This window comes from Microcaecilia unicolor, chromosome 12 (assembly GCF_901765095.1).
Source record: "Microcaecilia unicolor chromosome 12, aMicUni1.1, whole genome shotgun sequence".
Taxonomy (NCBI): domain Eukaryota; kingdom Metazoa; phylum Chordata; class Amphibia; order Gymnophiona; family Siphonopidae; genus Microcaecilia; species Microcaecilia unicolor.
Window position 1 is genome coordinate 70,301,925 of NC_044042.1, and position 27,708 is coordinate 70,329,632.

The following is a 27,708-nucleotide window of genomic DNA, read 5'->3' on the forward strand; positions in this document are numbered from 1 at the left end:
TCATATCTCCCCTCAGTTATTTCTTTTCCATGCTGAAAAACACTAGCCCTTTTTAGCTTTTGCACATAGGGAATACGTCCCATCCTCTTTATAATTTTTCATCACCTTTCTAATTCCGTTACATCTTTTTTGAGATGTAGTGACCAAAATTGCACACAACATTCGAGGTGCACCAAGGAGCAATACAAAGGCATCACAGTATTCTCAGTTTTGTTCTAAAGGATCTGTCAAGACCATTATTTTTCCCATGATGCATTTGTGTTCATAATCATTGAGATTTAGAGTGACCTGAATTCAAACATCTTCTGTTTTTCCAAGTTTATTTATAATTTACAATCCTGCCCTATGGGGGGACCTTCAGGGCAGCTTACTGTCTAGATAAACAGTAGTCAAAGTAAACACAAAACCAGACAGGATGGGGGTGGGGGGTGGAAGGCGGTAGAACTACAAAATCTGATGGGATAATGGACAGGAAAGAATGAAAGGTGTATTCCTGGTGTAATCAGGACCAATCCCTTTCTGCCAATGTAAAAAAGAGTTAGCAGAAAGCAACTTGAAATAGAAAAGTCTTAAGATCAGTTATAAATTGTGCTAGCAAACTCTACAAATTAAGAGAAGATGGAAGGGTGTTCCACAACTGGGGGTCTTGATCTAAGTCCTACTGGGGTTGTAGGGGACAAGATGATGTGAGAGATATAAAGGTTCTCCAGAGTACATAGTTTTGAAAACCAACAGAAGAAGTTTATAGGTAACACCATGAGTAAGCGGTAGCCAGTGGGCAGCTTTCAAATGAGAGGTGACGATTGAATTTTCTAATGTTGAGAATTAACTTGATAGTGATGTTCTGTACAATTTGAAGTCGGCGTAGTTCTTTTAAGGCTGAGTCCCTTGTAGAGTGAGTTGCAATAGTCCAACTGGCTGACTAAGGAATGAACAGGGAATATATAACATGGAAGGAAAAATCAGAGAGTGAATCAGTCTGAGTTTGTAGAAGGAGCGTTGAACAACTTGAGCAATTTGGGGCTTGAAAGATAGTGTCTAGGAGAATGCCGAGAACATGTATTGCGTCAGCTTGGGGAACTGGTGTATCGGAGAGTAAAATGGTAGGTAAGGTTTTGTGGAGGCGTGGCCTAGTGGTTAGCATTGGAGCCGACTCTGTGGGTGGTTGAGCACCCCCAATATTGAGAAAAATTCCTTGTGTGTGTTCAGGGAGGGGTCATTTCCATTGGGCTTAGCACCCCCAATAATTTTGAAAAGTTGGCTCCTATGGTGATTAGTGCAGTGGACTTTGATCCTGGGGAACTGAGTTTGATTCCCACTGCAGCGCCTTGTGACTCTGGGCAAGTCACTTAACCCTCCATTGCCCCTGGTACAAAATAAGTACCTGAATATATGTAAACCGCTTTGAATGTAGTTGCAAAAACCTCAAAGGCAGTATATCAAGTCCCAATTCCCTTTCCCCTTTCCTTTTGTAGCCTTTACCAGAAAAAAAGATCTGGAGGGATTTGAGATGAGATTGTGTTCCTGCAGCCAGTTTGTGGTCTGAGTTAGCTTTTGATTTATTAAGGAGATTTCAGCAGGGGTACAAGCATTGAGGGGGGGAATTCTATATATTGTACCTTAAAAAATCTGTGCCGAAAAACCATGTGGTTAGCATGATTGTATACACTACGTCTAAAGTTACACGTAGTTATAAAGTATGCTCACGCACTATTCTTGCAACTAAAATTTAGGCCACCTAAAAACCAGGCCTTAATACCTGTGCCTAAATTAGGCGCAGATTGGGTGTATTCTATAATGGTGCGCATAGTTTGTGAAATGCCCATTCCAAGCCCCCTGGCCATGTCCCCTTACTGCATGCATTGAATTTACATGCACCATATTATAGAATACGCCTAGAAAGTTTTATGCATTAATTCTATTTAAAACCAATTAGTGCCAATTATCAGCACTGATTGGCTTGTTAATCTATTAAGCTGTGTGCACAATTTGGCCATGCAGCTAAATTAATGTGCACAACTTAAGGTACCGTATATAGAATTTGGGGGTAAGAGTATAGAGAATTTGGATGTCATCTGCATAGACATAGATAGTGAAGGGTCTGTGTTAGTGTCAGAAGAGGGACTGGGAAGATATTAAAAAGAGTAGGTGAAAGAATTGAACCCTGTGAAACTGAGCCTGGGATGAACATTGAAATGTTAATGTATTTTGGGTTGAAGTAGGAAGTAAACCATTCCAGTGTAGTATCTGAAAGACCTATGGAGCGCAGACGATGGAGGAGAATAGAATGATCAATGAGGTCGAAGGCGGCTGTGAGATCTAAAGATAGCAAAGAGAACTGTTTTGGCCTGGTCAAGGCCTCAATAGATGTAGTTGGTGATACCTAGAAGTGTGCTTTTGGTGCTGTGATGTCTGAAAGCAGTGTGGTTAGGGTGCAAGATATAAGATGAAATCAGCTATTTGGGAATTCACTAGGGATTCAACTATTTTAGCTGTAAAGGGAAGATTTGTTATGGGACGTTAGTTGTTTGGATCAGTAACTGGGACGGAGGGATTCTTGATCTTAGGACATGTGGAGGGGCGCCCAAGTTTTCCTGAGGATGTCCTCGCAGGACATCCCGGCGAAGGGGCGGGGAAACCCATATTATCGAAACAAGATGGGCGTCCATCTTTCGTTTCGATAATACAGTCAGGGACGCCCAAATCTTTGACATTTAGGTCATCCCTAGGGATGGTCGTCCTTAGACTTGGCCGTTTCTGATTTTCAGCGATAATGGAAACTCAGGACGCCCATCTCAGAATCGACCAAATGCAAGCCCTTTGGTCATGGGAGGAGCCAGCATTCCTAGTGCACTGGTCCCCCTGACATGCCAGGACACCAACCAGGCACCCTAGGAGGCACTGCAGTGGACTTCATAAATTGCTCCCAGGTGCACAGCTCCCTTACCTTGTGTGCTGAGCCCCCCCAAAATCCACTACCCACAACTGTACACCACTACCATAGCCCTTACAGGTGAAGGGGGACACCTAGATGTGGGTTTCTGATGGGTTTTGAAGGGCTCACATTTACCACCACAAGTGTAACAGGTAGGGAGGGATGGGCCTGGGTCAGCCTGCCTGAAGTGCACTGCACCCACTAAAACTGCTCCAGGGACCTGCATACAGCTGTCATGGAGCTGGGTATGATATTTGAGGCTGGCAAAAAATATTTTTAAAAATTTTTTTGAGGGTAGGAGGAGGTTAGTGACCACTGGGGGAGTAAGGAGTGGTCATCTGGTCAGTTCAGGCACCTTTTTGTGGCTTGGTCGTAAGAAAAAAAGGACCAGGTAAAGTCGTCCAAGTGTTCATCCGGGACGCCCTTTTTTTTTTCCATTATGGGTCGAGGACGCCCATGTGTTAGGCACGCCCAAGTCCCGCCTTTGCTATGCCTACGACACGCCCCCGGGAACTTTGGTCATCCCCGCGACGGAAAGCAATTGGGGATGCCCAAAATCGGTTTTCCATTATAGCGATTTGGGCGTCCTTCTCTTTTGATGGTGGCTATCTTCCAGAAGTCAGGGACGGTGCCTAAGAATAGGCTGAGTTGTGATAATGTGTACGAATGGGAGTAATGAGTCAAGAGAGAGCTTGAGTAGCAAAGATGGAACAGGGTCTGTGGGTGCAGTGGTTGTTTTCATAGCTTTTATAGTTTTACCCAGCTCAGTGAGAGTTGGCAGATTGAATTGTGAAAAAGTGCTACAGGACACAGTGGCACTGGCTGAATTAGTAGAGTACAGTGAGAATGGTGGATGGACTTTGAATACTGTTATGTAAGTCCTTTACTTTATTCTCAAAGTGGGATGTGAAATAGTGGGCTGAGGGTAAGTTGTTGGTTTTTTTTTTCCTGAGGGTGTGGATGCGGTATAAACAAACTATTTTGTAGAGAATAGAGGTATTGGGTGCACTGATGATCTTGGCAGTGTAGTAAGCTTTTTTTTTTGGCGGCAGTGATGGCAGATTTATGAGTTTGCAATGCTGTTATACATGGAAAGGTGAGTGGAGGATGGGTAGTGGCACCATATCTTTTGTGCCTGACGGAGCTGGTATTTGAGCTGTTGCAACTCGGTAGTATCCCATGATTTGTGTGGCTTGTGAAACTGGAGTAACTGGTGGTATTGGATTGGAGCCATGCTGTTGTACGCATTATGTAGCTGAGTATTCCAAAGTTGAACTTGATCTGTGTGAGTTAGTTGTAAAAAAAAAAAAAGAGTCTGGGTCGAGGTTACAATTAGAAGGGACATAGGAGTGAAAGCTTTGAGGTCTCTGTATGTTGGCTTGTTAAGTAGTTTTAAGGTGGTAGGCGGCTGAGTTGTGCAGTTGACAGTAAGAGAATGGTCTGACCATGGTAGCTGAAGTACAGATGAGACCTGTAAGGTAAAATACGTAACTGGGAGAGTGATTATAAGGTCCAGAAAGTGGCCTTTCTGATGAGTGGCCTTCATAACAAATTGGGTGAGTTTAAGATTAAAAAGAGAAGGTTGCAGAAGTCTTGTGAAAATGGAAAACTAGGGTCTTCAATGTGAATGTTGAAGCCGCCAAGGATGGCAGAGTGGTGGAAGCTGATACAGAAATCTGAGAGTAACGATTGAAGGAAGTAGTAGGAAGCAGTAGCGGGGGGTGGGAAGATAGACCAGTAAAAAATCTGACGGTGGAGTGCTATTATATCTAAATTGGAGTGGCTTGAGTAAAGGGCGAGATTGGACATCCAATTTATTGGAATAGAGAATTTCAACATCTCCACCCATACAGGTGGAGCGATTGTAGACAAAGTAACAGTAGCCGGGGGGGGGGGGGGGGGGGGGGGGGGGGGGAGGGTTGCTTCGTTGAGAGAGGCCACATCTGAGTTGGTGAGTCAAAGCATGAAGATGTCAGTGCTGTCACCGTGGAACATAGTCTGAGGGATAAAAGCCTTACCTTTTATTCCTCACATCCCCAAATCCTCTGTATTTATCCCAGGTTTTACCCTTCCCGCCCCCCTCCCCAGGAGTTCAGGATTTCTAGGCCTATCCCAGGCTTTACCAGCTAAGGGTCCTCTGTGCTTATCCCAGGCTTTACCCCTCACTCTCCTCTACAGCTAAGGATGCCCTAGGCTTTACTCCCTCATTTCCCTCACAGCTAAGGATCCTCTGTGCTTGTCCCAGGCTTTCTTGAAATCTTTACTCTTTTGGCATCCACCACCTCCCAGATCCTGGGTTACTCCACAGTCCACTAAGGGTTTACAACCTACCCTTTCTGCTTCTCCCTCTCTCCAAAGATTGGTGGGGTTCCATGGAGACACAGGCATGGACTCTTTATGGTACTGGTCCTCTAATAATCCACATCTCTACTCTGTATCTGCAATGCAATTGTGTAGGCTCCCAAAGATATGAGAGGACGTGATACAAGGACAAACAGGCAAGGAAGGTCAGACTAGGGCAACACAGGCAACTGCATAGGGCATCAAATGTTGAAGATGCCAAGTACCTGGGGCAAAAAATACTCTTCTCCCACCTACTATAGGGCCATCCACTGGCGCCACTTCAAAGCTGTACCACAATGGCACTGTAACTCGAGGATCCCTTCAGCTCTTCAAGCACCAAAGGAGGACATCTATCCTCGCCTTCCAGCCCTGCTTACTGGGCATAAAAATCTTAACTCCAGCCCTGGAGCCATCATGCTTATATCATATACACATAAATGATGAGGGCAATTTTCCAAAAGCTTTTTACCCAGATAAATGGGCAATTTGAAAATTTCCCACCTTTCTTGCAGGTAAAAGGAATATGCTGATGGTTTTTTGAGTTTGGGTGGGAGCAGCACTCGGTGGCTAGAGATGGAAACGCTTGGCTGTCTATCTCCCCCCATCCATGGAGACTAGCTAGGACAGGAAGAGCAACTATGGAAATGTCAGCATTACAGCAGGTGTCCATGTCTCTTTGCGTCCTGCCAAATTCTGCATTTATTAGCAAGTCGGAGTCCTGGGCAGAGAAAGTCATGAATTGGTCAGTGTTCCCAGCGGTGAAAGAGCTATACTGACAGTAAGTATAAGCTGAGTACCAGACCTCACCTGGGACAATCCAAGGTTGACTTCTGTTAAGACAATCAATGTGGAAGCCAGATGATAACCCACTGGCCAGACTCTCCAGAGAACCTGCAGGAAGGCGGCCAAAGATCTGTAACCAGAGTGTTAATTAATCACACCGTGCTCAGCCTCCCCAATTAATCATTTATGAATTGATTTTACAGAGCAGAATACATTTTGTTCCAAATTAAGAAGGTAGAGTGCCAGACTGGACCCCCGTCCAAGGTCCATAACCTCTAGTCAAGATATGCAGTCAGTCCCTGGACAAGAGCATCCTGCATTCAGTGCACAGGTGTCCACTCATCACTCTCTCCCTCCCCTTCTTCAGGGTCGGTCCCCAGCAGAGAGGACAAGCTGCTCTGCCTGCCTTACACTTTTCCAGCAATTAAGCAAATGAAATGTTTACTTTATTTTATCCAGCAAAGTGAAATGTGAACAAAAATACTTAACCCAGGGTTATCTCAGCTTCAAGGTAGAGATAAACAAGGAAAAAGGGGAGAAAGCTGAATGCTTCAAAATCGGTGTCTGCCCCCCACCCTGGCATTGGGAGACGGGGTATGAGGAGCAGGGCACAATGGGAAGTAACAGCAGATGATCAGATGCCTTAGAAACCATTCATCTTTTGTCCTTTATTTGGGGGGGGGGGGGGATTTTCAAACATTCTGCTCAGCAGCAATATCTATGGATATTCTGGGGCTCATTTTCAAAACACTTTTGAAAATGAGCCCCAGAATATCCATAGATAACACTTAGGGGCCCTTTTATTAAAAGGGTTACCCCGCAGCAACCTGGAACTACCGCCGGCCCAACGCAGGGGCTAGCTGTACTTTTGCCCCCATCATGCACTATTTCCGGCGCTGGCGGAAATAATTGAAAAAATAGTTCTGAAGGGGTTTACTTGCAGCTCGGTTACTGCCAGGTTATCACGGGAGCCTTTACCGCTACCCCAATGGGTGGCTTTAAGTGCTCCTCCGAAGCCAACACCAACAGAAGGTGATCTCTCCACAGGAGAAACGAAAGACAAACAAACAATCAGTGGATCCAAAAAAGTCCTCTCACAAATGGTGTTTCCTAAACAAGGTCTTTATTCAAATCGATAAAAACAACCCGACACGATTCGTGTTTCGGCCGTGAAGGCCTGCGTCAAGGGTCTATTGATTTTCGATACAAAAATAAACTGGCAGAACAAATGACTAGACAGTAATTTGTGATATCGCATGCAATGTGCCGCTGCACAGAGCTTCGCTATCAAACGTAGTATGCCAAATGGGATAACTGAAAAAAGTGCTCCTCCCCACCCAAAATGGCTGAGCGACAAGTGCAGACTTACTGCATGGCCATTTCATTTTCGGCTTTTTTTCACCCACTGCAGTAAAATGGCCGCCACTGCTAGTGCAGGGCCCCTTAGACTTACAAAGTTCCTTAGGTTACTATGCACTTTGTGAGTCTAAGTGCTTTGAAAATACGCCTCTTGTATCTGTGGACCTTGCACCTAATTTTCAAGTTTTTCCTTTTGAAATTTGTCCACAGGCGTAGGGGGCCCATGGACTTTCAACCTGCTTTATCTGCCAACAGATGTGCCAGGAAACAGAATGCATAGATTTGAAAATCCAACCTACTTGCACCCTATTTTCCAACTTTAACTCTGTGTTGTGCAGCCCCACTCCAGTAAGGAAAATGTTCAGACATTTAATTTACCCGGGTATGTGTCTCTAAAACTTGTCTCTCCTCCCCTTCTCCATAGCCTCTGTAGTGACTGGATAAAAAAATTGAGTTATTTTCTGTAGTATGGTGCTGTATTTTTAAGGCTCTGCTTAACTCTTATTCGTAATCAAGGAGTCACAAACACTCGTGATGCTCTCTGCCCTGCTTCAGCTGGTGGCAGACCCCATTTTTAGCTGCTGGCATCACTGTCTAATTCCCAACCCTCCTTGTTCGGGTTTATTCATATTTGATATACTGTCCTCGAAACCTTTCAGTAGTCCAAAGAAGAGAATACACGTCTTAGTATGATGAATTTATTTGTACCACTCTATAAGTCCCGACGTGGCCACATTTTGCCTCACTAGAGGCTGCGTCAGGGGCTAAAACAGCTATTGTGGTCCCGAAAGGCACAGACATGCAATAGAGCTAGAGCAAGCTCTCTGGAATAAGGGAGACGGTTGCTGTGCTTCGATTTATCCCGCAAGCTGCAAGGCTGACTGTTGCTGCTTTCATTGGATTTTAGCTCTATTGCATGTTTGTGCCTTTTGGGACCGCAATAGCTGTTTTAGCCCCTGACGCAGCCTCTAGTGAGGTAAAACGTGGCCACATCAGGATTTTTATACAAAGTGGCAGAAATAAAGCCTACTTATCATACTAAGACGTGTGTTCTGCTCTTCTTTGGACTACTTTATGCACCGAAGAACATTTTGCTTTTCTTCTGGTGTTTCCGCTCAAAACCTTTTCAGGGCAGTTTACAAGTATTAAAATATACTAAAATCCAAATTGGGAAAGGAAATACAATCTTTGCAGTATTGCTGTTCTCTTCCTGTCCTCTCAGTCAGGCTGACCACTGCAGCCACTAGCAGGCAGCGAAGAACAAGACCAGAGAAAAATCAACTAAAGGGCGTCTAGCAATAAAAAAAAAAGTTAAGGCCAGTTTTAAATGTTTGGAACAATTCTTCAAGGCGGAGATAAAGAGGGAGAGCATTGCAAAGAGTGGGTGGGACCTGTCGCACTAAAGATCTAACTTCTAACAAAATCAAAACGGATATGTCTGAAGAAGGGGATAAGATTGGAGAGTTCTAGATGGGAAGTGGGTATCGGGCAAGAGGGGGTTAGATGGGAACCAGAGTTGTGGGTCTTGTGCACTAGGGATAAGATTTTGAAGGGAATCCTGTGAGATCAGCAGCCAGTGTACTTCCCTGAGGGGTTATTACATGGTCAAGTTTTTTCGATCCAGTCACGAACTTTACAGCCATACTTTGTATAGCCTTATAGTTACTATTTGTAGTCTTCAAGTATCACCGACATGAATGGTGTGTAAGAGTTGCAGTAATCCAAACTAGAAATGTGAATTCTAGAAGCTTGTCTCTGCTTCCCACTCTCCTGATGTGTTCAAAATATATGGCCTTGGAGAGAACATTTACAGTGTGTTGACCCAGAATTGCCGTCCTTCAAAAACACTAGTAGCTTCTCGCTGCACCCAGGGCACTGCTGCCTATCACTCCCGAGTCCTAACATAAGTACATAATTATTGCCACACTGGGACAGACCAAAGGTCCATCAAGCCCAGTATCCCGTTTCCAACAGTGGCCAATCCAGGTCACAAATACCTGGCAAGATCCCAGAAAAGCTCAATACATTTTATGATGCTTATCCCAGAAATAAGCAGTGGATTTTCCCAAGTCAATTTAATAATGGTCTATGGACTTTTCCTTTAGGAAGCTGTCCAGACCCTTTTAAAACCCCTTTACTACATTCTCTGGCAACGAATTCCAGAGTTTAATTACATGTTGAGTGAAGAAATATTTTCTCCAATTCGTTTTAAATTTGCTACTTTGTAGCTGCATCGCATGCCCCCTAGTCCTAGTATTTTTGGAAAGAGTAAACAGATGATTCACGTCTACCTGTTCCACTCCACTCATTATTTTATAGACCTCTATCATATCTCCCCTCAGCCGTCTTTTCTCCAAGCTGAAGAGCCCTAGCCGCTTCAGCCTTTCCTCATAGGGAAATCTTCCCATCCCCTTTATCATTTTCATCGCCCTTCTCTGTACCTTTTCTAATTCCACTATATCTTTTTTGAGATGCGGTGACCAGAATTGAACACAATATTCAAGGTGTGATCGCACTATGGACCAATATAAAGGCATGATAACATCCTCACTTTTGTTTTCCATTCTTTTCCGAATAATACCTAAGCTGACTAGCAGTATTTGCAGTCCCCCACCATACATTGCATGAGCTGCCCTACTAGGAGAGGCGCAGTCAGTGGTGTGCTGGTAAATTTTTAACAGGCTCTCTTCCCCAGGTATAGCCAGCCGTGCAATTTGGGGGGGAGGGTGCAGAAGTGCACTGGGAACCCCAGTCCACCTCTTGGATGCCCCCCCCCCCCAAATTGCAGAACTGGCTATGCCCGGAGAGAGAGCCTGAGGGGGGCAATGCATTACTTTCTCTAGGGGGAAACAAAAAAGGATTGTAAATGCTCCCAGGTTCCAATCTAATTCATGTTTAATGTGGGATAAAATGCCATAAATAAGTAAATAGATAGATAGAAACTCTGAATGTTGAGCACCTGATTCTCATAACATGTCTGTTTTAGAAGCCCTTTACCAGGAGAAAAAAAATCTCTGCACCAATATAAAAGGGTTAGGGTGTCCCTATAACCAGCCCCTCCAAATAACACACTGATTACGATTTATAACAAACTACTACTCTATCTATAAAAAGTTATTCCCTTATTATACTTCCTCTGTGTACATCCGTATGCACAAGCCGGCATGTCTTTTTTTTTTTTTTTTTTTACTGTATCCTCCCTGGTCCCCCAAGCCACAGGGTCCCAGCACATACCTGATGGCAGCCCCCTGGTGGTCTAGTGGATTCTTTGGGGCAGGAAAGATCCGCAGTCTTTCCTGCCCACTGCCGGCGCCGACCCTCCTGCAGCCGCATAGCTCTTTAAAATGGCTACCGAGACTTGCAAGGGCAGCCTCGCAAGACTTCAGCTCAGTGTGGTCGCACCATGGAGCAATACAGAGGCATTATAATAGTCTTTGTCTAACTTTCTATCCCTTTCCTAATTCCTAGCATCCTGTTTGCTTTTTTGGCCACCACCACACACTGGGCAGAAGACTTCAACATATTCTCCACAATGACAACTAGATCCTTTTCTTGGGTGCTGACTCCTAGGGTGGAACCTCTAACCTCCAATAACTTTGATTTGGATTATTCTTCCCAAAGACGCCCAGTCTTCCAATTTCCTAAGTTCTTCCTTCAATTTTTGACAGTCTGCATGTGTGTTAACAACTTTGAATAGTTTTGTGTCATCTGGAAATGTAATCACCTCACTCAACCACCTTGGGGGTCAGAACTCAAGAAAAAGATCTAGGTGTCATTTTAGATAATACGCTGAAATCTTCTGCTCAGTAGAAAAGGGATGGTGAATAAGACTGAAAATACTTTAATGCTCCATGGTGTGACCGCACCTTGAGGATTGCGTTCAGTTCTTGTCGCCATATCTCAAAAAAGATATAGCGGAATTAGAAAAGATTCAAAGAGCGACCAAGACAAAGGGGATAGAATTCCTCTTGTATGAGGAAAGGCTAAAGAGGTTAGGGATCTTCAGCTTGGAAAAGAGATGGATGAGGGGAGATATGATTGAGGGGAAATCTTGCCTGACCAATTTACTTCAATTCTTTGAAGGAGTAAACAAACATGTGGACAAAGGGGAGCCGGTTGATATTGTGTATCTGGATTTTCAAAAGACGTTTGACAAGGTACCTCATGAAAGGCTACAGAGGAAATTGGAGGGTCATGGGATAGGAGGAAATGGCCTTTTGTGGATTAAAAATTGGTTTAAGTGGGGGGAGATGGGGGGGTATTGAGGGGGATGCATTTTCCAGTTAAAAACTAAAAAAAAATTATGAAGTTCCTTCTGATTCTTAGCAGGACGTTGAAAATGTGGGAATGAGGTGTTTAAGTTGCCTGTAAATATCTGTTTGCATTCAGCAATTGTGTATTATAAGTTCTGCTCCATGAGCTTTCTGTTATGTTTTAACAGATAAAGACTTCATGAAATAAAAAAAAAAAAAAACAATGGGTTGAAGGATAGGAAACAGAGTGGGGTTCAATGGGCAGTATTCACAATGGAGAAGGGTAGTTAGTGGTGTTCCTCAGGGGTCAGTGCTAGGACCGCTGCTTTTTAATATATTTATAAATGATTTAGAGATGGGAGTAACCAGCGAGGTAATTAAATTTGCTGATGACACAAAGTTATTCAAAGTCATCCTCGCGAGAGGATTGTAAAAAATTACAGAAGGACCTTACGAGACTGGGAGACTGGGCGGCTAAATGGCAGATGACGTTTAATGTGAACAAGTGCAAGGTGATGCATGTGGGGAAAAAAGAACCCGAATTATAGCTACATCATGCAAGGTTCCATGTAGGAGTTACGGACCAAGAAAGGGATCTGGGTGTCAATCGTTGATGATACACTGAAACCTTCTGCTCAGTGTGCTGCTGCGGCTAGGAAAGCAAATAGAATGTTGGGTATTATCAGGAAAGGTATGGAGAACAGATGTGAGGATGTTATAATGCTGTTGTATCGCTCAATGGTGCCACCGCACCTTGAGTATTGTGTTCAATTCTGGCTACTGCATCTCAACAAAGATATAGTAGAACTGTAAAAGGTGCAGCGAAGGGTGACAAAAATGATAGCGGGGATGGGACGACTTCCCTATGAAGAAAGACTAAGGAGGCTAAGGCTTTTCAGCTTGGAGAAGAGGCGGCTGAGGGGAGACATGATAGAGGTATATAAAATGAGTGGAGTGGAACAGGTGGATGTGAAGCGTCTGTTCACGCTTTCCAAAAATACTAGGACTAGGGGGCATGCGATGAAACTACAGTGTAGTAAATTTAAAACAAATAGAAAATCTTTCTTCACCCAACGCATAATTAAACTCTGGAATTCGTTGCCGGAGAACGTGGTGAAGGCGGTTAGCTTGGCAGAGTTTTAAAAGGGGTTAGACGGTTTCCTAAAGGACAAGTCCACAGACCGCTACTAAATGGACTTGGGGAAAAATCCACAATTTCGGAAATAACTTGTATAAAATGTTTGTACGTTTGGGTAGCTTGCCAGGTGCCCTTGACCTGGATTGGCTGCTGTCAGGGACAGGATGCTGGGCTCGATGGACCTTTTGGTCTTTTCCCAGTATAGCATTATTTATGAGGTCTACAAAATCCTGGGTGGTGTAGAAGTAAATTTGTTTTTACTCGTTCCAAAAGTACAAAGACCAGGAGACATTCAAGGAAGTTACATGGAAATACTTTTAAAACAAATAGGAGAAAATATTTTTTTCACTTAACAGTTAAGCTCTGGAACTCTTTGCCAGAGGATGTGTAACAGCGGTTAGCATATCTGGGTTAAAAAAAAAGGTTTGGCCAAGTTCCTGGAGGAAAAGTTCCTAGTTTTCTATTGAGACAGACATGGGGAAGCAACTGCTTGCCCTGAGATTTGTAGCATGAAATGTTGCCACAATTTGGGTTTCTGCCTGGTACTTGTGACCTGGATTGGCCATTGTTGGAAACAGGATACTGGGCTAGATGGACCATTGGTCTGACCAAGTATGGCTACTGTTATGATCTTATGTTCCCATTTCCAGATCATTAATAAATGTTATCCCTGGGCACTCCACTATTCACCCTCCTCCACTGAGAGAATTGGCCATTTAACCCTACCCTCTGTTTTCTATCAACCAATAATCCACAACAGTACATTGATTCCTATCCCATGTTTCATGGTTTTAAGGGTGCTCTGAACCCAGTGTGTGATGACAGATCTAACATCCAGGGTTTTTTTTTTCCTAGTTCCATTTTGAACCTTCTGCACTCTGCCTTGTACTTACCATCTTTTTAACTGTTTGGGATATTTCTGTATTTGCTCTTAGCCAGCGGTGGGAGACAGGGCTGGTGGTTGGGAGGTGGGGATAGTACTGGGCAAACTTATACGGTCTGTGCCAGAGCTGGTGGTTGGGAGGTGGGGATAGTGCTGGGCAGACTTATACGGTCTGTGCCCTGAAAAAGACAGGTACAAATCAAGGTAAGGTATACACAAAAAATGACACACGAGTTTATCTTGTTGGGCAGACTGGGTGGACCGTGCAGGTCTTTTTCTGCCGTCATCTACTATGTTACTATGATGTTATATAGCTCTGTATGCCCCTCCTCAGCTGTCTCTTAAGCTGTAAGAGATTTTAGTCTCTCTGTAGCATTTCTAGGTGTATCCTGTATCCATTAGTTAAGATGTGGAAGGTACATCTAATCTACCCAGACTCATCCCTAGTGCAGAGCTGCAGGCCCCAGCTGATCTTCACTGACCCCTTCACTTTACATCTAGGGATCCCAAGGCTTCTTGAACATAGTTACCATATCTCTCTCATTTCCACTGGGAGGCTGCTCCAGGTATCCACCACTCTCTTGTATATATATTATGTTTTTTAGCAGGTTGTGCTGCTGAATAACTAAGCAATTTAACCGGACAGTGGCCATAGAATGCCTTGCCTTAAGATCATGTGACAATATTCAACAGTTTAAAGGTTTTTTTTTTGGTTTTTTTTAAAACATACTTTTTTTTTATAAAGGCTTTCTTGGAAGAATGAAGAGTATTGTAATTGTTTTTTCTTTTCTGGGAAATTTTTTTTAATTATTTTTTGTGTTTATTGATTATGTATGTTGATTGTTTTGTAACCCGCTTTGGATAAAGATGGGATACAAATAAAGTAAATAAGTAAAAATAAATTGTTTTGAATATTGGGCAGAAAATGTTGTTTTTCCTTTCAAGTCCTTCAGTATCAGTCATGTAGACTCTGAACAGAACTTGCCCTAGGACTTAATCCTGAAGGGCATTTCACCAATCACCCTGGGGTTGTAGAGTGGGCTACTATGTTTATTTTTTGTTTTGTTTGCAAATCTTTTGGTCCTGCCTCTGCACATTGGGCTGAGAAAATAACTCCCAAGTCCTTCTGACAGGCAAGAGTCGGTCTAGAGCCCTTCAATGTATGAGAAATGCTGACATTTGTTCTTTTACACTAAACCTTGCTTACCATTACCTTCTCGTTCTATTTTGGGTGATCTGTTGTAACTCTGCACTGTCTGCTTTGTTTTACAGTATCCAGAATAACTCTGTATCAGTATGTATTGCTGCCGCCCCATTGTTTACTGGCTTTTTTTGATTGTACCTGGCCCCAGCACAAATCCTTGTGGCACACTTCTGGTTACTTTCCTGTGCTGAGCAAATAGCCCTGTGACTCTGCGTTCCAACCAAGCAGACTGTTCATGTTATCCCATGACAGCTTAATGGTAAGGGACGTGTGGAAAGATTTAAGAAAATTAAAATGTGCTTTGTCATCTGGCTCCCCCTCAAAAGACTCTGGCAGATTAGTTAGGCTCAACTTCCCTTTCAAAGCCATGTGGATCCTTCCCAACATTTCAGATTTAATATGTGGGATTAATGATTCTATTTTTTTTTTTTTCAATTTGGATTTTACCAGTTTGATTACATCAGTAGTTCAAGATATACTGGTGTGTAGTCCTTGGGTCACCAGCATTGGAGCCCTGCTAAATGCCCGCTCATTTCTCTCAGGACCTCCTCAGGTAGCTCCCACTTGGACTATGCAGCTCCATTGAGGGCATCCTATACCCCTTCTGTCTTTCTCAAGGCTGAGACATGGGATGTTCTTCATTCTGTTCCTCCATTAGTCTGTTCATGGGGCTTCGGAGCGTCTCCTCTTTACACTTTGCCTGGGTTTTGCTTTCTGTTGCTGAATTTGCTTAGAAAGGGTTTAGCTGTATTGAACCCAGAGCACTGGAAGCAAGTCCCCTCCAGCCATGTCTGCAGCAGAAATAAAAGAACCTTGTTGTAAGGCCTGGCTTTTTAGCCACAGGCAGGTCTTGGGGCTGTTTAACAATTTTCCTCCTCTTGCTTCTCGGTTGTACTGGGTGTATCAGAAAATGTTCTAGCCTACTAGAAATACTGAAATGAACCTCTGTTTTATCATTGAAATTGGCTTTAGGCAGCATGAACTGGTAGTTCTTGATGTATCTTCAGTTGGTGAAGTAATGTGAGTCAGTCAGTGTTCAAGGGGATCAGGCATCCTAGGTGAGCCTTCAACCTTGTACCCCTCCCAGGGCCGCCGGGGGGAGGGGGAACAAAATTCCCCGGGCCTCCAAGGGGGGCCCAGCACCGCAGTCCCCGATCTCACCCGCCCTTGGCTCCATCGACCGTCCACCACCAGGCCGGGATCCCCGCATTGAAATCATCACAGTGCCTCACCTGTCACCTCGCTCCTCCTCCTCCTCCTACTACTACTACAACAAATCATTTCTGCAGCGCTTCACAATTTAACATGAAGAAAACAGTCCCTGCTCAAAAGAGCTTACAATCTAAATCAGGACAGACAGACAGACAGGACAAATGAGGGATAAGGGTAGTAGCTTTGTCGCTGAGCGTCAGTGTGCACAAGAAGAGAGAGAGCAGGGGGCAGGCAGCGAACACGGCTGCGCTGGAGACCACGCTGAAGAAGGCTTCGGCTGGCGCCAGCCAAACCAGGGGCCTGGATGAAGTTTGCGGGGGCCCAGGCCCCCATGGCCCCCCCATAGCTATGCTCCTGAAAGGGCTGATTCAGAAGAGCACCTGGGCCAGGGCAAGTATCTGTGGGATAAGGAGGGGGAGGGGAAGATAGGTCCCTATAGGACTCCAAGTCCCAGAAGACACTAGGACTGGAGAAGGGGGATTCCAGGGAAAACATAAATGGATGCCCTGCATGAGGATTTGGTGCAGACAGTGCTCTCATCTGGCTTCATTCCTCTTCCAGGGCCCCTTTTGTGCATATCCCACCTTTGATTCTCCTCCTAGTTACACTTTAATGCCTGGAGCTGGGGCAGGTCACAGGCAGTTTATCATGTAGGCACAGTAATCGCTGATAAAGCAGAATCCGGTGCCAGTGTTATGGAGGGGGAGTCTAAAGTTTAAAGTTTCTCTTCAGCCAGGGTGAACAATGCTTTCTTTTTCCACTAAAGGAAGTGGGAACAGAATCTGTTTTATTTCAGCCATTAGTGAAGCAAGTTTATAGATCTCTGCAGGGGGTTCAGCTTGTTAATCATGCAGACATGCCAAGTTGCACACATTCGGCATGTGACACACAATTGGGGCCTCTTCTCCAGCTCACACACTTAAGGGGCCCGATCTCGCACATTGGCTCCCTCCCTGCACCCCAGCAATTTGTCTCTTCCTGCGCGAATCTGGCTGTCTCACCTCTGCCCATGTCTGTCTCAATAGCAGACTATGGACTTTTCCTCCAGGAACTTGTCTAAACTTTTTTTTTTTTTTTAAACCCAGATATCCTAACCGTCGTTACACATCCTCCGGCAAAGAGGGAGAGGGGAAATGTGCATGAAGGGAAGGAATGGAAAACAAAAATGAGGATGTTATAATGCCTTTGTATCGCTCCATGGTGCGACCACACCTCGAATACTGTGTGCAATTGTGGTCACCACATCTCAAAAAAGATATAGTGGAATTAGAAAAGGTACAGAGAAGGGCGACGGAAATGATAGAGGACGGGATGACTTCCCTATGAAGAGAGGCTAAAGAGGCTAGGGCTCATCAGCTTGGAGAAAAGACAGCGGAGGGGAGATATCATAGAGGTCTATAAAATGAGTGCAGTGGAACGGGTAGACGTGAATCGCTTGTTTACTCTTTTTTCCAAATATACTAGGACTAGGGGGCTCGTAATGAAGCTACAAAATAGTAAATTTAAAACTGGAGAAAATATTTCTTCACTCAACATGTAATGAAACTCTGGCATTCGTTGCCGGAGAATGTGGTAAAAGCAGTTAGCAGGATTTTAAAAATGTTCCCCCGGAAGTCCATTCACTGGGTATCTCTCTTATCTGCACCCTTCTCCTCCATCGCTAACTCCAGACTCCATTCCTTTTACCTTGCGGCACCATATGCCTGGAATAGATTTCCTGAGCCGGTATGTCAAGCTCCATCTCTGGCTGTCTTCAAATCTAGGCTAAAAGTCCACCTTTTTGATGCTGCTTTTAACCCTTACTCACTTGTTTAGTACCCATGTTTTCCCACCTTAATAATTCCCTTATCTATTTGTCCTGTTTGTCTGTCCCACTTAGATTGTAAGCACTGTTGAGCAGGTACTGTCTCTTTGACCTGTGTACAACTCTGTGTATGTCTAGTAGCATTATAGAAATTAGTAGTAGTAGTAGAAAGATGCTCATGGTGGTTTGCTTTTTTTTGGAAATATATGTATTTTCTAATTTTGTATTTAGCAGAGTATGGAAGAAAATGCATTTCTATAACTTTTGCCAGTACTTTTACTACGTATAGAATCTGGCTTTCTTGGGGGTTCTCCAGTTTTTGTCTGCATGTTTTTGGGGGGTTTTTTGGCCCCCATTCTGTATCAGTTGAGGGTCTGTCCATGTTCTGCATGTTCAACTGAGGTGAAGGATTTTGCTAGCATGCAGCATCCGTGTAGGAATCTGTAACAGTCTCGCTTGTTCCAGTTTCCCAATAGTGGGTATATTGGTATATAGGGTGAGAAATAGTATGTCGTATGTCAAATGTATTGTGAAAAGAATTAGCAGATTGGGATGAATAGCAAACATATGTTGGCTGCAGATATAAGAGTGCGGAAAAAATCAACCAAAGCATTCTGCGAAAATCAATTGGCCATGTGGAATTTACAATAAAGAATATTGTTTTAATATTTGTAAATTGGTTGTTGCCTGCACATATCATTTGTACCAATAGTATGTATAATACAGTTACGTACATTTCTACTTTTTTTTTTTTTTTTTTTGAGAGAGCCTGTTAAACATTTACCAGAACACCACTGCCTATATTACAGTTCTGGTCAGTGGGAGGGACCAAGCCTGTGCCTGAGTCTGCAGATTTATACATCAAGGCCATAATTACCAGTCACCAATCCTAGTCTCAATGCAGCCACTGGGGATAACCTTATTTAATAGGGACCAGCCCAGGCTCATTGAGGATCTATCCCGCTGCTGCTCCTTGTGGTCTTGGGCAAGTCACTTAACCCTCCATTGCCTCAGGTACAAACTTAGATTGTGAGCCCTCCTGGGACAGAGAAATATCCAGTGTACCTGGATGTAACTCACCTTGAGCTACTACTGAAAAAGATGTGAGCAAAATCCAAATAAATTATTTGAGATTCTGTTGCTACTATCTGAGATTTTACATGGAATGTTGCTATTGGTGATTTCTACAGGGAATGTTGCTGAGTGGAGGAGTGGCCTAGTGGTTAGAGCCCTGGTCTTGCAGTCCAGAGGTGGCCGGTTCAAATCCCGCTGCTTGTGATCTTGGGCAAGTCACTTAACCCTCCATTGCCTCAGGTACAAACTTAGGTTGTGAGCCCTCCTGGGACAGAGAAATATCCAGAGTACCTGAATGTAACTCACCTTGAGCTACTACTGAAAAAGGTGTGAGCAAAATCTAAATAAATAAATAAATAAGATATCTTCCATTTTCCCTGGGTAGGCTGCAAAGGCAGTGGTCATAATCCAAGTGGGTGGAAGGATGACCATGTACTAAGATTGTGAGCCCACTAGGTACAGTCCCAGTACCTGTAAAATGAAACTGTAAACCACTTATGTCTAAGCAGTATGTAAGTACTTGAATGAATGACATCCAAGACATTGTGCAATAATGACACCTAGTGGCCAGATTTAGAGCTCATGGTTGCAGTGTTCTGGAAGGAGTCTTGATGTGCTTTCCCCCCTCAAGAGGACTTGTGCTGCAATACCTAGACTAAATTAAGTTGGGAGAAGGGTTGTAACATAGGGTCTAAAGTGTCCAGGTAGCTGTGAATGAAAGCTTACTGTACCAGATTCCAGTTGAGCTGGAAGACCAAAAGAAGCAGGAGTAAGCTGTGAAACCCCTCTGAAATTTTTAGTATATTACGCTGAGGAAATTGAAGGTGAATTGAATGGGGTGGAGGCTGGTGTAAAGGAGGCTCCAGCTTCTTACATATCTCGCTGAAGCTCTCCATCCAGTACAAATACCCCTAGCCCTGAACTCAAAACGTTTTGTCTTCACCAGATAATGACATGGACCTTGGAGCTCTAGAGAAGAACCGGAGCTGCACCTTGGACAACCCATATGAAGAACAGCAAGGCAGGGCCCGGGGCCTTCCCAGTACAGAGAATGTGGAATTGCTGGGCCGAGATGTGAAGAGGTCACAGCCTGTCCTTATCCAGAGAAGTAGCTGGGGGTAAGCGTTCTCCTTGGCAGCTCTTTTATCCCTGTGCTTTGTGTAGCTTTCTAAGTAACTGACCAGACTAAAAGCAGCATTTGGTTGCTAGGGGCCCTACGGCAATCATTAAACAAATATGGCTTTCATCAGCAAGTAGCCACATGACCACTAGGCTTAAGAGAACTTTCTGGCATTGGCTGAATTCTCTTTCCAGTGAGAATGCCATTTCATGTTGCTGCTGCCAGTGGTTTCTATTGTGCTGTACACCACTTGGAGGGAATACCAACATGCTGCCCAGTCATTCTTCATTATATTGCAAAGACTCTGTCTTGACTCGGGGACAGGCACACAATCAAGAATGTTTACTGTAATATTCCCCCCCCCCCCCCCCCCCACACACACACACTATAACAGAGCCCTAAAAACCGACTGACTGACCAAAACCAGTGGTTTTGGTTCCAGCCGAAACCAAATTTGTAATTGAAATTCATTGCTCGGTTTCATCCAAAACTGAAAACTGCCCCCCTCTCGGCAGAAAATGTGTTCTACCACATCCCCCCTGCAGATAACGGGTTGTGTCGCTGCCTGCCTGCTCTCCCCTGGCAGAGACATGGCCCCCTGTGCTGCCCAGCCACCCTGTAGGCTCTCCCCAGGCCTACCTCAACAAACACTGGTGGTCTAGTGGCTTCTTCGGGGGCAAGAATGGAACCCACTCGTTCCTTTCCTCTGCCGCCGCTGAATCAAGATAACTGCTGAGACTTCCTGTGGCAGCCTCATGAGACTGCCATGGAAGGTCCCAGCAGCCATTTTGAGATTGGAACCCAGCATATGCACGGGGAGGGAGGGAAGCAGGTGTGAAAGATGCAGGCAGGCCACCACTGACAGGTATGGGAATGCCGGTACTGAATATTGTTGCTCCCTGCTTCTCCCCGACTCTGCCTTCAGAACCCTTCTCTCTCCTGGCCACTTCTAATATACATAGTAACATAGTAAATGACGGCAGAAAAAGACCTGCATGGTCCATCCAGTCTGTCCAACAAGATAAACTCATATGTGCTACTTTTTGTGTATACCTTACCTTGATTTGTACCTGTCCTTTTCAGGGCACAGACCGTGTAAGTCTGCCCAGCACTGTCCCCGCCTCCCACCACCGGCTGTGCCACCCAATCTCGGCTAAGCTCCTTAGGATCCATTCCTTCTGAACAGGATTCCTTTGTTTATCCACGCGTGTTTGAATTCTGTTACCGTTTTCATTTCCACCACCTCCCGCGGGAGGGCATTCCAAGCATCCACTACTCTCTCCGTGAAAAAATAGTTCCTGACATTTTTCTTGAGTCTGTCCCCCTTCAATCTCATTTCACGTCCTCTCGTTCTACCGCCTTCGCACCTCCGGAAAAGGTTCGTTTGCGGATTTATACTTTTTCAAATATTTGAACGTCTGTATCGTATCACCCCTGTTTCTCCTTTCTTCCAGAGTATACATATTCAGGTCATCAAATCTCTCCTCATACATCTTGTAACGCAAATCCCTTACCATTCTCGTAGCTTTTCTTTGCACCGCTTCAATTCTTTTTACATCCTTCGCAAGGTATGGCCTCCAAAACTGAACACAATACTCTAGGTGGGGCCTCACCAATGACTTATACAGGGGCATCAACACCCCCTTTCTTCTGCTGGTCACACCTTTCTCTATACAGCCTAACAACCTTCTAGCTACGGCCACCGCCTTCTCACACTGTTTCGTCGCCTTCAGATCCTCAGATACTATCACCCCAAGATCCTTCTCCCCATCCGTACCTATCAGATTCTCCCCACCTAACATATACGTCTCCCGAGGATTCTATTCCCTAAGTGCATCACTTTGCATTTTTTCGCATTGAATTTTAATTGCCAAACCTTAGACCATTCTTTTAGCTTCCTCAGATCCTTTTTCATGTTTTCCACTCCCTCCGGGGTGTCCACTCTGTTACAGATCTTAGTATCATCCGCAAATAGGCAAACTTTACCTTCTAACCCTTCGGCAATGTCACTCACAAATATATTGAACAGAATCGGTCCCAGCACCAATCATTGAGGCACACCACTACTCACCTTTCCCTCCTCCGAGCGAATTCCATTCACCACCACCCTCTGGCTTCTGTCCGTCAACCAGTTCCTAATCCAGTTCACAAAAACTTGCTTTTATTTACTTTCCTTACATAAAGGTTCCTTACATAAAGGTTTCAGCTTGGACCACTGTCCTTCCACTTCTCGTATTTCCTCCCAGCCCATCATCTCCTTCCTCAGGTATTCCCCCATTTTACTAAAGTCAGCACGCTTGAAATCCAGAACTTTGAGTTTTGAGTGGCCGCTCTCCACTTTAGCTGTAATACCAAACCGTTTGATGGTCACTGCTGCCCAGGTGGGCACCCACTCGGATATTTGACACGCTATCCCCATTTATGAGCACCAGATCCAGTGTTGCTCCCTCCCTCATGGGTTCCGTCACCATTTGTCTGAGCAAACTGCTTTGTAAAGCATCCACGATCTCTCTACTTCTTTCCGATTCTGCAGACTGAACCTTCCAATCTACATCCAGCAGATTGAAATCTCCCAGCAACAGCACCTCTCGTTTCCCAACTTTTGAATATCTGCGATCAGGTCTTTATCTAATTCCTCCAATTGTTTTGGAGGTCTATAGACAACACCCACGTGTATAGAGTTGTTGTCTGTTCTGAAAAAACACAAAGCTGAGTAACAGAGTTCTGCAGTATAGTCTCTACTCTTGATAATGACTTCCATACATCTACCATTGGAACCTGCTCCAACTTGCATATAAAAGCTGGGCATATGGCCGGTCAGTGCCAATATTTTTTTATTTTATTTGTACCCTGCGCTTTCCCACTCATGGCAGGCTCAATGCAGCTTACATGGGGCAATGGAGGGTTAAGTGACTTGCCCAGAATCACAAGGAGCTGCCTGTGCCTGAAGTGGGAATTGAACTCAGTTCCCCAGGACCAAAGTCCACCACCCTAACCACTAGGCCACTCCTCCACTGCCTGGTTAAGTCTCGCTGAATATCCGTTGCCAGCCCACTGAGGATGATTTTACTTGGGTATAAACCTCTCCTGCCCACTTAGATCACTTTTGAAGATCGACCCATAAAGTTTTTGCTTTAGCAGAAAAGTAAGAGTGAGGGAAACAGTGGGAGGGTCCCTTACTACAGCCAAGTGCTTCCTCCTCCCTGCAAGCCAGGAATTTTAGGACTATATGCTAATAATGTAGTAAACAGACCCAGCTTTTCCACCCAGGATTACTAAGAATGAAACTGCCCAAAAGCAAAGCAGCGATTAGAAATGAACAGGTTTTAACTCCCTGAATCATGAGTTCCTTGACCATGGATAGTGGGTTTGAAAAGTGACCCTTTTACAGAGCTCCCCTTCCCCAACCACCTCTTGGCTGACTGTATCAGGATGTCCCTTTCACAGAGGCTATCGCAATAAAATGTCCAAGGCTTTGTGCAGGTTGAGCATGACTTTAAGGCACAATATTGTGGTTGGACAGATGCAAAAGGGGTTTGCACAGGCCTTGCCTTACATACAGTGCACCACATATTTAAATCAAAGGTCATGAGGCTATTAGCTAGTCTGTGCAGATGCAGGAAAGTGCACAGAAGACTTAAAGGCTGAGCATAATGCCAGGGCTTTAACACCAAGTCTGATGGCTTAGCTCATTCTGTGGTAGCTTTTGTGAAGATTTAATGCCTGTTTCTTTTTTTTTTTTTTTTTTTCTGTGAGTATACAAGATAGAGCTGTACTGAATAGTATATTTTCCTATTCGGCTAAATACGAATAATGGGCATTGAGCTTTAACATAACAAATAAGGAAATCGGAGATCAAGTGTTTTATTTCAGCAGGATTTTTAGCACAGTGGAGCCCCGGATTATTCGTACTGGAATTTAGATCACTATTCAGCCGAATGTGAATAATGTATTTGGGGCAGGATCGAATACGAAATTTGGTACAGCCCTAATATAAGACCAACTTTTCCTGCCCTCCATGAAGATCATGGGTTAAAAAAAAAAGACAACTGAGGAGGACGGGTGAGCACACGGTTCTGCGTTAACTGCAGCTACATCTGTGCACAGTCTGAGCAGAAAAACAGTATCGACATATCTGGAATGTGCCTAAATTTTATTCACAGAATAGTATTGCAGCACCTGTATCCAGTGTGCTGTTCCAGGTTAGAGCACAAAAAGTTTTGCACTGGGCCTATTTGCATAGTTTGGTTACTAGATTGGCCAGCAAAAATATGCTGTGTAGTAAGCGGCTGGTCAGCACACGGCTCTAATGCAAGCTTAGTGCTATACAGCTGATGCAGTGGAAGTCGTTCCCTGCCCCCCCCCCCCCCAAGGTACACAAACAGGTCTGCTGTATTCCATAGGCAAAACTCCCTACAAGTGTCTATGCTGCATCCCCCACCCCTGAAGATTGCTGAAGCACTGCTGCTGTTGTTTCCCCCCCCCCCCCCCCCAGAAGACTTCCTGTCAGAAGGGACAGGAAAGCGTGACGCTTCAGAGCGGGCCAGTGCTTATAGGGCCTTCATGCTGCTCTAATCTTCAGACTGGCCTGGAAGGGGGGAGGGATGAGAAGCTGGCTAACTGGGGTGGGGGCTAGAGGGGAAGAGGAGATGCTGACCATTGGGGGGGTACATAGGAGAGAAAGATGTTTAACTATGGGGGGATGGAGGGCAGCATGACTGAAAATTTGCCTGCAGTGTCTGATAACCATTGGCCTATCTGTTGTCATCCCCTTTTTAAATTTGTTTACAGAAAACCTCACTCCATGAAAACTCTTTAAATTAAAATGTCCTTATCCTTTTTTTGCACAGAAGACTACGAGAGGAGGAGTCTCGTGCTTCCTCACTCCCCACGATTCCCAACCCCTTCCCGGAGCTCTGCAGCCCATCCAAGTCTCCCATTTTGAGCAACGCATCCTTGGGGCGGTCACCACAGTGGGAAAGTGGCCATCACGTAAGTACCTTTGCTGGGAGGGCAGTGGATAGCGCTGGTGGGCAAGTCGGGTTTCCATGCCCTCAGCCAGTATTTCCTCTGTGGATAACGGGGCTCTGCCTTCAAGCCAGTGCTTACAGGCCCAAGGGTTGGAACTGGTACTGCCTGGGATTTGAACCTTAATCTGCCCTCAGTCTGGCCCTCATTCTGAAGGTCTGTTTTCCATTTGCTACCTTGCATTGAGGAGGTGGCATTGGACACAGCCTCGCTCCCCCGCTCTCTCTCATCAGATGAAGATTTCTATTACCAGCCTTAACTGCAGTAATATGAGCACCATGTGGCCACGGGCAGAGGGCGCTGATGCCTGTGGGAACATGCTCTCAAACAAACCCCAACTTAACTTGTCCTGCTGCCAAGTAACCACCTGTTCCCCGGAGTCCTTCATCACTGCATAGACTGTTAACCTCACTGAATTCAGCACTCAAACATCTTCACAACAGCTGGGGTGTGAGACCCAGTCCTAATCTGTAGCCCCCCCCCCCTCCCCAGCACACAAACATAAATCTCTACCAGTGTTTTCTCTGCTGTCCTGCAGCACCCCATACCAAGCCAAGACTTGGGACTATAAATAGCTCTTCATCCAGAGAAAGCTAAATTGATTAAAACCTATTGGTGCAAGCTCATAATTTGCACAAATTCCTCACCCCCTGGGGTCCTCAGCCTTTGCCCTCTCTCCTGCTGGAACCTATTGACCACCAGAGAGTGAGGGAAGAGTGGAGGAAGGGGCAGGTCCTGTTTGGATCAGCAGGCTGCTGGAGCTGGAAGGTCGGTTTTCTTGGCACAAGGCATAGTGCATGTCAGTGGCTCCTGTGGGTGCAGACTGTCCTTGGCACAGACTCAGAATGTCAGAGGTGGGAGGAGGGCACTGAAGAGCGGCTTGCTGCCGAGTCATGGGATCAGAGGGGACTGTTAAGCCTGCATCTCCTCTTCAGCCTAGGCAGTCTGCTGGCAAGGAGAACCCCTTAACCCATTGCACCCAAGACGTTCTGAGCATCCTGCTTTCCTAGCCACAGATCCCAACCTCTTGGTGCATGGAAGTTGCCAAACCAGCACTGACTGTATCTCCTTTATGGAACAAAGCTAGTTAACTTTATCTGCACAAGACTTGATCACCTGACTCCAGGTCCTAAGTGCAGATGATCCAGTCCTGGTTTTTCTAAACGCTTTTTTTTTTTTAGTTCGAGATTTTATTAAAAATGTAAGCAAATAAGTGTGTGCACAGACATCAAGAATTAACATTACAAGTGAAGCGCAGGCAATTTCAAACAACGCTCAAGGTTTCCCACATCTTGCAATAGGATTGAACGCAATTAAGACGCTCAGCAGCTACAGCTTCACATTTAGCAGTATCACAAACTATATTCCACCATACTTTTATAGTCAATAGCCAATATGTCTTTCCAATTAAGCAAAATAACTTGAAGAGCCAAAGGAATTAGCAATTCAGAAAGTCTTGGAGGTTTTGCAATACTCTGTCACAAGCCAGCAGATTTCCAAATAAAATGTTTAAAATGTGTTGGTTCGGTAAGTTGAAAAATAGCACTAAGCTTCTCCTATATTCTCTGCCAATAGCCTCAAAGCAGAGAACAGTGTAAAGCATATGACAGCATGTTCCTTCATATCTCATGTTGACAAAACCAACATTGAGCATGAAAAACCAGGAATGGCTTTGCTGTTCTCTGTGAACTGGGTGCAGGAGGTCACCTTGTCCTTCCTGCTTAGTGCAGGTGTCTGATGTCACAGATAGCTTCTCCTGTGGTCATCATCGCTCTCCGAGTCTAGGTTTCAGCCCAATGTCTCCTTTCAGTGGATTCTGAGTTCCTCTGGCAGTCAGTGAGTGTCATGTATGAACTGCCCCCCCCCCCCCCCACCTGAGATATATTGGAAATGGAGTCACTTGGAAACCCACAGACCCTGAGATGCTGCAGGAGACTTAGGCTCTGAAATGGGATCCCTTACTTAGCCGTGTGAGTGAAGAGGAGACTTGGACAGATGCAGAATATCTCTGATTGCTGCTGGTTGTACTCGGTCAGATTAAGTGTGATGGTCTGGAGAGTTTCAAGTTCTCTGAACCAGGACTGCCGAGGGGGGGGGGGCAGGAGGGCAAAATTCCCTGGGCCCGGAACCAGGATCTTTCTCTCATCCTGACAGGAGCAGGAGAGAGAACTCCAGTGCCAGGCCCCCCTCCCCTTGATTGGGGGGGGGGGGGGCACAGCGGCCCTGCCCCCAGACCGGTTCAGTCTCTCAGCGGCCCTGTTCTGAACACCCCCCATTCTCTTGGTCTCGTTCAATGTCTGCTTTTTTTTTTTTCTATTCTAATATCTTCATGCTTTTCTAGCCTGAAGGGTCTTTTGTTAAGGCTCTGCTGCTTGTTTTATGCTTGTATCCCCTCTTCAGCTATACATGCTGCATTCAGGCTTTACGTACAGGGCCGTGCCAACACGGTAAGCACGGCAGGAGGACGCCGTCCTCTGGGGGGGCGCCCCACTGCGCCATGCTTACCTCACCCTCTCCCATGTCCCAACTGCCCGCCCTCTTCTCCCCCCCCCCTAACAAGATCCCTTTTAAA

At 45.1% G+C, this 27,708-nt stretch overlaps 1 protein-coding gene across 11 annotated transcripts in view; it reads left to right on the forward strand.

Moving 5' to 3' along the window:
* The window catches only part of GRB7 (growth factor receptor bound protein 7), a 112,118-nt gene that overhangs the window by 51,799 nt on the left and 32,611 nt on the right, over window positions 1–27,708 (forward strand). For 8 of the 11 annotated variants that reach the window (XM_030221978.1, XM_030221973.1, XM_030221983.1 and 5 more), the window contains 2 exons: window positions 19,935–20,106; window positions 24,959–25,100. In XM_030221978.1, the coding sequence (XP_030077838.1) occupies window positions 19,935–20,106; window positions 24,959–25,100 (314 nt within the window). Of the gene's footprint in view, window positions 1–14,994; window positions 15,158–19,479; window positions 19,501–19,934; window positions 20,107–24,958; window positions 25,101–27,708 lie in introns of those variants that run through there. The other 3 variants (XM_030221980.1, XM_030221982.1, XM_030221975.1) reach the window with 3 other exon arrangements.